General features: G+C 42.3%; 1 protein-coding gene across 6 annotated transcripts in view; it reads right to left on the reverse strand.

Moving 5' to 3' along the window:
* Positions 1 to 1,343, reverse strand: part of Mast2 (microtubule associated serine/threonine kinase 2) — a 183,379-nt gene extending 182,036 nt beyond the window's left edge. For all 6 annotated transcript variants that reach the window (XM_076860506.2, XM_076860505.2, XM_076860504.2 and 3 more), the window contains exon 1: positions 859 to 1,343. In XM_076860506.2, coding sequence (XP_076716621.1) covers positions 859 to 1,041 — 183 coding nt within the window. In that variant the 5' untranslated portion in view covers positions 1,042 to 1,343. The remainder of the gene's footprint in view (positions 1 to 858) is intronic.
* Positions 1,344 to 10,316: the final 8,973 nt, after the last annotated feature.

The raw sequence follows: 10,316 nt of genomic DNA on the forward strand, positions 1-10,316 counted from the left end.
GAGTTCATGACTACAGAACATTTTTCTGCAAATCCATCAAGATCAAGGATCACATATTCTCCTTTCAAAACTTTCTAAAGCTAATAGTGCAGCTCTTCCTTCCTGATAAAACTGACCTTTATCCCCCTACTCATAAATACACCTACTATTGTCTAATAAATTACCTAAACACATTCTGTCCATTTGGAAACATTGCTTTCTATGTTTTTCCATTAAGGTATTTTCAGTGGTAAACTAAAAAGCAAAGCCTAGATCTATGATTATGTTTCTAGCTTGGGACTGCACATGTGCAAATGTTATAAAAATTGGCATTTCATGAAGTAGACGTTTCTAAGGAGAATGTTAACAATGATTCTGAACACACCAGTACAAAAGTATAAGGATGACCAAATCAGAAAACGTTTAAGAATGTCCCATTTTTATAATTCATGAGGACAATCTCTTAAAAAAAAAAAAAAAAGAAAAGCATAACACTCTTTCAAATTGCCATTCCTCTTCAATATTTACCCCTCTGGATAGCTCCATACTCCTTTAGTAAGCCTACTCTTTGCAGCCTGTTCACGTAGCCCACATTCCAGTGCTCCTTCTCCCCATCCAGAACCCCTAGCTACAAATGCCTCTAGGACCTTTTTTTCATTTCCCTATTCCCCCATTTCCAATTCAACTCTAAGCCACCACATCCTCCCTCCACTCCCAAGTTTTCTTCCTCTCTAACCCCACCTCCTTCTCCAAACTACTCAGTCCCCACACCTCTCAAGGTTCCAGCCCCGGTCCCCTCGCCCGAGGTCCCCTCCCCCACAACTCCCTTTCAGGTCCCACCTCCCCATCCTTTTCCTCCCGGACCCCAACCCTCCCTACCTGCTCCCTGCCCTCGGGCCCCTTGGGCCCGGTTCGCTCCTCCAGTCTCTGCCTCCCGGGCGGCGCTCGCCGGCGCGGGGGCAGGGGCTGGGACTGGGGCAGTTCTGCCGCCCGCTGAGCCCCATCCTCTCGGTGGGCGGGCGGCGGCGGCTGCGGTCGGTCGCGGCAGCGGCTCCGCTTCATGTCTCTGGCTGGGCCCGGAGGGCGTCAGCACCCCGACTGTCCCGGCCTCGCACAGTCCCGGGCCGCGGCGCTGCCGCGGCAACCACCGCCCGCGGCCACCATGGCCCGGCGGGCTCCCGAAGCCACCGACCCCGGCCCGCAGCGTCTCCGCGCTTTCTGGAGGCTCAAGCGCCGCGATCGCTTCGGCACTCCTTACGCAGGCGGCAGCATTGCCACCCGCTGTCTTCTTCCACCCGGCACACGCTGGGTCGGCCACCCGCCGCCGCCGCCGGCTCAGCAGCCAGCCGCCCGCCAGCCAGCCTGCCTCCGGCCGGCCCCGCCCCTCGCGCGCGCGCACGGGAAGCCCGCCCGCCACCTCCGAACGCGCGCGGCCTCTCGCGCACGCGCCAGCGAACGGTCGCAAAAGACCCGCCCGTGGCCCCGCCGCGCGCTGGGAAGCGGAAAGGGGCGGGACTCCCGGCCTGCCGAGGCGACTGCGGACTCTCATTGATTCTTCCATTCATCCATTCATGAGTCTATATGCCGAGCCAAGATCGGTGCAGGAAATCCAAAAACGAATTCCAGCAGGAGGGGGAGAGGGTCTGGAGCAGGAAGGAGACCAAATATCCAATTAGCGAGTAAAATGCTAATGCATGCCTTTTAATTCAGTGCCTGCCAACCTTCCTCTAATTCTCACAGAACGCTTGGGAGTATAGCCAGCTCATTCTTAATGTTACAGATAAGGAGACTCAGGTGAAGTGAAACTTACTAGGTCACCCAGCAAATCAGCGATCAACCTAGACAGGACTTAAAAGACAAATTCTGGCTCTTATATCCCTTTTACACCGTTTCCTGTTCTTTCCAGGCAGTAGGAGCGTGGGGGGGGGGGGGGGAATCCTATGAAAGAGGAAGAAGTGATGGACTCCTGGGAACAAAAAAGTCTTTACGGAATGATCTCCGGGACTCCTCACTGACAATGAAGTCATCGTGCCCAGGCCAGCCTGCGGTGCCCTGAGCAGCCTGACCTGCAGCCTCCAAGTGACTCATCTGCTCAGCAACGTGCAGTGGCAACTCAACCCTGCCTGGCCTCCTGGCTTCTGTTGGTCTGCTGCAATGCTGTGTTTTTCCTCTTTGACCCAAAAAGAGTACATTCCCAGAAACCTTTCCTGTAAGCTACACCCATTTGTCATGTCTCCCTGAACCCTTTTTAAAGAATGAAAGCTAGTATGGTGGAGTGCCTTCTTGGATACTGTGCATTCAATGAACATACACACAAACAAGAAATAAGTCGTATTATTTCCATTTTACAGTTGAGGAAACAGGTTCAAGTCACATATTGTGCTCAACATCACAGAACTAATAGGTGCAGAGTGAGGACTCGCACAGAGGTCTATCCGATATCAGAGCCTACACACATAAACAAAGCACTTGACGACCTGTCACGAACCTGTTCCTACATTCCTGTCCCAGTTCCTTACTACCCATTCTGCTGCCTCAAGCAGAAACCTGAAAGTCATCCTGGACTCCTTTCTTCTCCTCCCTCCCTCCCTCCCATCCAACAAGTCTTGTTGCTTTTGTAACCCCACTATCTCTCCAATTTGCCTCTTCTTTCCAAGCAACTGGCACTGCCTCAAGTCAAATCCCAGGCATTCACTTGCTTGCCTGGGAAAGCCCTCCAACTGGTTCACCTGCATCCAGTCTCATACTCTTCAAACCAATCCTCCAAAAAGACCTCACAAGGATCTTCATGAAACATTATTCCCTTGCTTTAAAAGTTAAAACAAATTTGGGTGTATACCTGTAATCCTAGCTACCCCAGAGGATGAGGTAGGAGGATTGCAAGTTTGAAGCCAGCTTGGGCAACTTAGCGAGACCCTGTCTCAAAATTAAAAAAAAAAAAAAAAAAAAAAAAGGACTGGGGATGTAACTCAGTATTAGAGTGCCCTTGGGTTCAATCCCCAGTGTCAAAAAAAGGGAGGGAGATTTACTATAAGTGGCAAAGCCATCCAAAACCCAGTCTCTGCCTACCTTTCCCTCATTAACCCATACTGTGACACTACATGTGCAGAAAAACACTCCAATCATCCTAAGCCTAAGAAGGAATTTTTTGGAAGGGTATTTTGAAAGGATCAGAAAACTAGAGATTGGAGAAATAGGCAGATAGGCAGAAACAAGGGACCTCCACAGATTGCATGTGGACAACAATCTCAGGACACTGTTATTACTACCACCATGTTCTTTCTACACGGCTACTGAGCACCCCTGCAAAGGAACTCTAACTCTCTCTTCATAATTGTATGATCATTCCAGATTCAGTCTCTGGCAATAGAATCCACTGACTCAGCCTTGGTAACTTATGGACCAGAACCCCATTTGACTTTTCACCTTCCACTATTGAGACTAGGAAAGCAGACAGACTCTAGAGTAGCTAGAATAATACACCCCTTCCTCAGTATTTACACCTTTGTATAATACCCTCCCCACTTCAGTGTAGGTGGCATCTGTGATTTGTTTCTAACCAATAAAATACAGCAAAAATGATGCAATATCACTTCTGTAATTATGTTACCACATGTAATGCTCTGTGTTGCTAGAAGACCCACTTTCATAATGAACTTGAAGAAGCAAATGTCAGGTTCTGAATTCAGTGCCTATGGAAAGGACCATGTGGCAGAAAACTGGCAACCTGTAAGAGCTGAAGGCAGACTCTTAACAGCAAAACAAACAAAACAAACCCCATGTGCTCAGTCTTCCAACCACAAGGAAAATAATTCTGCCAACAATAAGACTGAACTTAGAAACAGACCCTTCTCCAGTTGAGTCTCTAGATAAGAATACAACCCAGTGGGCTGGGATTGTAGCTCAGTAATAGAGTGCTTGCCTAGCATGTGTGAGGCACTGTGTTTGATTCTCAGCACCGCATGTAAATAAATGAATAAAATAAAGGTCCAATAACATGTAAAAAGCTATTAAAAATTGTTTAAAAAAATACAACCCAGCTGATGCTTTGAGGGAAGAGTAGTGAAAACCTGAGACAGCCAATAGCTAAGTCAGACCTGGACCTCTGTCCCCTAGAAACTGTGAGATAAGGTATGTTATTTTGAGAGGCTAAGTTTATGGTAATTAATAAATTTCTATTACATAGTTGTTGAAAATTAACACAAGCCAGGCTTGAGCCCAGAAATTGAGGCCTGCCTGGACAACAAAATGAGATCCAGCTCAAATAACAACAACAACAAAAAAAATTAATACAAGCCAGATGCTTTCTCAGCCTCCCATCAGCCAGAGATGATCAGGTGACACAATCTTCTCCAAATCTACTTTTTCTCCCATCTTCCCCAGCTCAATAAATAACAAGTTGCCAGGCATGGTGGTGCACACCTATAATCCCAGCAGCTCAGGAGGCTGAGGCAGGAGGATCAGGAGTTCAAATCCAGCCTCAGCAAAAACAAGGCACTAAGCACTTCAGCAAGACCCTGTCTCTAAATAAAATACAAAATAGGGCTGGAATTGTGGCTCAGTGGTCAAGTGCCCCTGAGTTCAATTTCCAGTACTCCACCCCCACCAAAAAGGGACAAGTCAATTTTTTCAATTGCTCAAGCCAAAATTTCAGAGTGATCCTTGAGTACTCCCTTTCTCACATACTTCACATCCACTTCGCTACTAAATTCTATGCAAATTACTAAGATATTATATTAACTGGGAAGGAGACAATAGTGACTAATACTAAGACAATGATAATTGGGATGAAAGAAAGTAGGTAGATTTTAGAGAGAAATGAAAAGCACTAACAACAGGACCTGTTGATTACTTCTGGGTAGAGATGGAGAAGGAAATAAAGACTTAAAAATAATTTACAGGGCTGGGGTTGTAGCTCAGTGGTAGAGCACTTGCCTAGCACGTGTGAGCCCTGGGTTTTATTCTCAGTATCACATATAAATAAAATAAAGGTACATTGACAACTAAAAATTTTTTTTAAAAAAAAAAGAATATTTTCCAGGGGCTGGAGTTGTGGCTCAGTGGTAGAGCACTTGGCTTACACATGTGAGACACTGGGTTCAATCCTCAGCATCATATAAAAACAATAAGCAAAACAAAGGTATTGTATCCATCCACAACTAAAAAAAAAAAACTTTTTTTAATAATTTCCAAGTTTCAGGCTTGGGCAATTGATATAGGGAAATGGAGGAGAAAGAAAGTTTGAAAGAGATTATAGTAATTTCATTTTAGATGTATTTGCTTTGAAATGCCAGTGAAATACCCAAGTAAAGATAAGCTATTGATTAAATTGCTTTAGAGCTCATAAGTGAGGGCCACAGTATTCAGAAGTGTACTAATACAGGCTGTTCCATAACCTCAGAGTATAAATGTGGTTGGTAACTAGATCATCTAAAATGCCATCTCTCATATGTCTAACAGTTGGCAGGCTACTGGCCATCGAAATGGGAGCAACAAAGCCATATACACCACATCATCCATTAGGCATGCTTGGACTTCTTTATTCAGCAGCTGTAGTGGGTTCCCAAGAACAAAGGGACAGCAACCTCAAAGCACTTGCCAAGTCTCTATTGGTGCCACATTGCCAAAGTAAGTCAGTATGGGAAGTGGATTCAGAGCAGGGAGGAACATGTGACTATCTTTGAATTCTATTTAGGAAAATCAATCTAACTTCCATAGCCTAGTCCAGCTAGAATTAGATTAGCCCATCAACATCATTTCTTTTTAAGACCATTTGTTATGGACTGAATATTTGTGTCATCTCAAAAATGTGTATGTGGGCTGGGGATGTGGCTCAAGCAGTAGTGTGCTCGCCTGGCATGCAAGGGGCACAGGGCACGGGGTTCGATCCTCAACACCACATAAAAATAAAATAAAGATGTTGCGTCCACCGAAAACTAAAAAATAAATATTAAAAAATTCTCTCTCTCTCTCTTTTTCTCTCTAAAAAAAAATGCATATGTTGAAATCTTAACTCCCCAGTGTGACTATATAGATGGTCCCTGAATTATGATGGTTTGACTTATGATTTCCTTATTTTACAATGGCTTGGAAATGATATGAATTCAACAGAATCTGTAGTTTAAATTTTGAATTTTGAATTTTGTCTTTTCCCAGGCTAACAATATATTGTACAATACTCTTTCATGATGCTGGGCAGCAGCACTGAGCTATTGCTCCCGGTCAGTCATGTGATCACAAGGGGAGTTAACTAATACTCTACAGTCAATCTATTGCAAAAGTATTTTGGCTCTAGATATTCAGTAAATTACATGAGATATTCAATACTTTATTAGAAAATTGGCTTTCTGTTAGATGATTTTACCCAGGTGTAAGATAAAGTAAGTGTTCTGACCACAAATAAAGATAGACTAAACCAAGGTATGATGTTCAATAGGCTAGAGGTATTAAATACATTTTCAACTTAGAATATTTTCAACTTGTGATGGTTTATCAGGAGGTAACCCCATCATAAATTGAGAAGCATCTATATTGGGAAATTGTAACTCTAAAGAAGTAAAATTAAATATTGTCATAAGGATTAGTGTTCTTATAAACAAACACACCAAAAGTTTCACTCTCTGTCCTGAGATAAAAACAGGGAAGAAGACCAGTAAAGACACAGTGAGATGGTAGCAATCTACAGGCTGGAAGGAAAAACAAAAAAGTACTTGAAAGCCAAACACAGTGGTGTGTACCTGTAGTCGAGTCCTCAGAAGGCTGAGGTGGGAAGATCACTTGACCCTAGGAGTTCACGACTAGCCTGAATGACATAGAGAAACCTTGACTGGGGGTGGGGTGGGGTGGGGGGAGAAAGATAAGAAAAGAAAAAGAAACATGAATTAAAGCGAGACCAAGAGAGACTGGCTGGATCCTTGATCCTGGACTTCTTGACTTCAGAACTGTGAGAAAATAAATTTCTGTTGTTTAAGTCACCCAGTCTATGGTATTTTATTGTGGCAGCCTGAATAGAGTAATATAGATCACACACCATGACCTTCAAGGAAAGGTCCTCCCAATCCAATAGAGATTTTTTTCAGGGAAGACAATTCCATTCCCTCAGTGCTAAACTTAGTCAAAGATGGCCAGGCCAGAGTTCCCACAGAGGAAGCTCTTAGTCCTTACCCTTTTAAGTTCCATACATAGCACAGTTACAACCCAGGGAAATAGGCAGCCTCAAGGCAAGTTCCCCAAGGAACCCACATCTTAGAGACCTTCAGCTTGCCTCTTAAATGCTTACTATAAAAGGGATAATTATGCTCCCTCTCCCCAGGCAATGATTACTTGCTAATCCTGTTAAGGGAGCTTGTACTCAGCATTTCTAGGGGGTTGGGGAATCTACACAAACTCTCCAGGAGAAGGCTGCTTTCAGTGATTCTAGCATGCTATACTTTTCTAAGACTCCCTAAGTAATTCAAAGAAGCTCAGATTTCTCTTCTAAAAATCACCTTCAAGGATTCCTATATTATTATTGTGGCAAAAACGGATAGTTGTCCCCCAATACCCATTCCCTTCTTCCTATTCTTGGACACATGGCTACTCAGAATAAAGACAAAATTTCCAGCCTTCTTTGTGGCTATGTATAGCCATGAGACTAAAATTAATGACATGTGAGTATAGGTTCTGAGTGCAACTTCTGAATTATGTTCTTAAAGAGAAGTTCATCTTCCCTTTCTTCTTTCTCCCTTCTTCCACTTTCTTGCTCAGAAAGTGTCATGATAAAAATCCACCTTGAACCACAAGGATGAAAAAAATTCTATGGTTAACAATAGGATAATATAGAAAGTTTCTAGATTAACTCATACTTGCCCTGCATATTATGTGAAAAAGAAATACAGTTCTCTATTGTTGAAGTCACTGTTATTTTGTGTGTGTGTGTTACATTTAGCCAAATCTCTATTGTATCACTAAATGTGGTGATTTCTTTCTGATATCTCTTTTGCTAGAGAAGCTAGTGGATCACAAATTTGATTCTGGGCAGGACACCAGCTACAGATGAAAAACAAAACCATACTAAATACACTAGGATACACTTGGCAATAAAGGGAAACAGTAATCTCAGGGAAATCTAAAAATAAAAGCCCAGTTGGCCTCAGAGAATTTCGAACTGAAAGCACCTCTAGGACCCCTCAGTGGCAAGTGTTTAGGGCACATTATGTTCTTTATACCATGATTAGTTTCTCTCTTGGTCTCACTTTATGTTTCTTTTTCTTTTCCTATCTTTCTCTCCCTACCCCACCCCCACCTCCAGTCAGCGTTTCTCTATATCACTCAGGCTAGTCTTGAACTCCTAGGGTCAAGTGATCTTCCCACCTCAGCCTTCTGAAGACTCGGACTACAGGTATACACCACTGTGTTTGGCTTTCAAGTACTTTTTTGTTTTTCCTTCCAGAATCAATTAGCACCTTTACCTACCATGCTATGTCTTTGTTCTGTACCATCACTTCCACTTACCAATGCTTACAACTCAGCCAAAACTGTCTTATGGAAGCATTTTCTCTATTACTAGACCTCTCGATGCAATTTTTCTGTTGGTACTGGAGAGTTAATCCAGGGGCACTTAACCAATGAGTCACATTCCAGCCCTTTTTGTATTTTATTTAGAGACAGGGTCTCACTGAGTTACTTAGGTCCTTGCTAAGTTGCTGAGGCTCGTTTTGAACTTGCTATCCTCCTACCTCAGCCTTCCGAGCCACTGGGATTACAGGCATATGCCACCACACCTAGCTCTATGCAATTTTTAAAGCTTCAATTCTTACCTCTAATATATGACTAATTTCCTACTTCCTTATTTACCTACCCAAGAATAAGAAGCTATTTGTCAAGTTGCTTCAATAGCTGCTGGGGAACCTACACTAAGGTTAAGTTCTACACTTCTAAATTAGTATCCCATCCTAATCCAATAAGTAACATCTAGGAATTAAGAATGTGGTATTGTGTGATGTAGAACATGACTGCCTGTGACTACTCTTTGGCAGGGAAATAAGAGGGCTCATTTTCCTTGGGCTAACAGGAGATAGTGAACTTGTCAGGCACGATTAGTATTAGGTATATTGGAGGGAAATAAGAGCAAAAATCAAAAACCACTTAGGAGTCGATTACAAAAGAATACGTAAAAGATGACCCCATACTTGTCAGGGTCTTATAGTAGTAGGGCTAGAGAGAAAATTAAGGATAAATATTAAAAATGTAAAACCTATTGGAGTTGATGAACTCACCAGGTACAGGAAATGAACAAATGGGAAGAGTCAGGATTCTAGCTTAAATAACCACATGGATTGTGATATTTTTCATTGTCCTATGGAATGCTGAAAGAAGGACAAGTATCATTATTTCATTCACTCATTTATTCACACACTCAGCAAGTATTTAGTCTTACATGAAAGAGAAATATTAAACAAACACACTCACTAAACATTACAAAGAAACACAATTTGGGGACATGTTGATTTTGTGGTGCCTATAAGATATACAAGATGGATATCTTGGACTCAAGTTTGGGGAAAGCTCTGTTAGAAATAGATATGACAGATGAAAATTACTATCAAGCAGATGCCCACAACCTTCTCTCTCACTCCTGAGTCTTTACCTAGCCAAGAGAGTTTTATTATATGACAGACTGCTTCTTTAAACTTTGAGAATATAGAATAAGGAGAATCAGGAATAGAAACACTAGCTAAAGGGGAAAGAAAAAAAACTTAGTCCAAGAAGCTAAGTTGATCTATTTCAGAAAGAGCTATAAGAAGAGAAGAGAGAATCAAAGGTGGAAGGCAGAGGCAGAAAAGCAGAAAAAGAAAAAAACCTTATGGGTTGCCCACAGTATATAAGAGAAGTAGGTAAGAAAGAAGGAGGAGTTGTAATGAGTATTTCTAAAAATCTTCTTCTTAATTCTCAAGCAATACCTTTGGCAGAGAAATAAGAGGGCTCATTTTCCTTGGGCTTTACTTGTCAAGTTATACCATTTTGAAGTTACTTTTGGCTGCTGAACTGTACTTCTCTAGATATCAGTCCATGCAGAGATTGAGTTATACTACCTTCCCCTCATTCATTAAAAGTTGTATATAGGGGTTAGGGTTGTGGCTCAGCGGTAGAGTGCTTGCTTAGCACATGCAAAGTGCTGGGTTCAATCCTCAGCACCACATAAAAATAAATAAAATAAAGGTATCGTGTCCAACTACAACTAAAAAAAATACTTTTTAAAAAAGAGTTGCATATAAATTTGAAAACATGTAGATAAAAATTATTAGATATTTTTAACTTTAGCCACATATCTTGAGTGATTTATTATATATAGTTTC

This window comes from Callospermophilus lateralis, chromosome 7, assembly GCF_048772815.1.
Source record: "Callospermophilus lateralis isolate mCalLat2 chromosome 7, mCalLat2.hap1, whole genome shotgun sequence".
NCBI classification, from domain to species: domain Eukaryota; kingdom Metazoa; phylum Chordata; class Mammalia; order Rodentia; family Sciuridae; genus Callospermophilus; species Callospermophilus lateralis.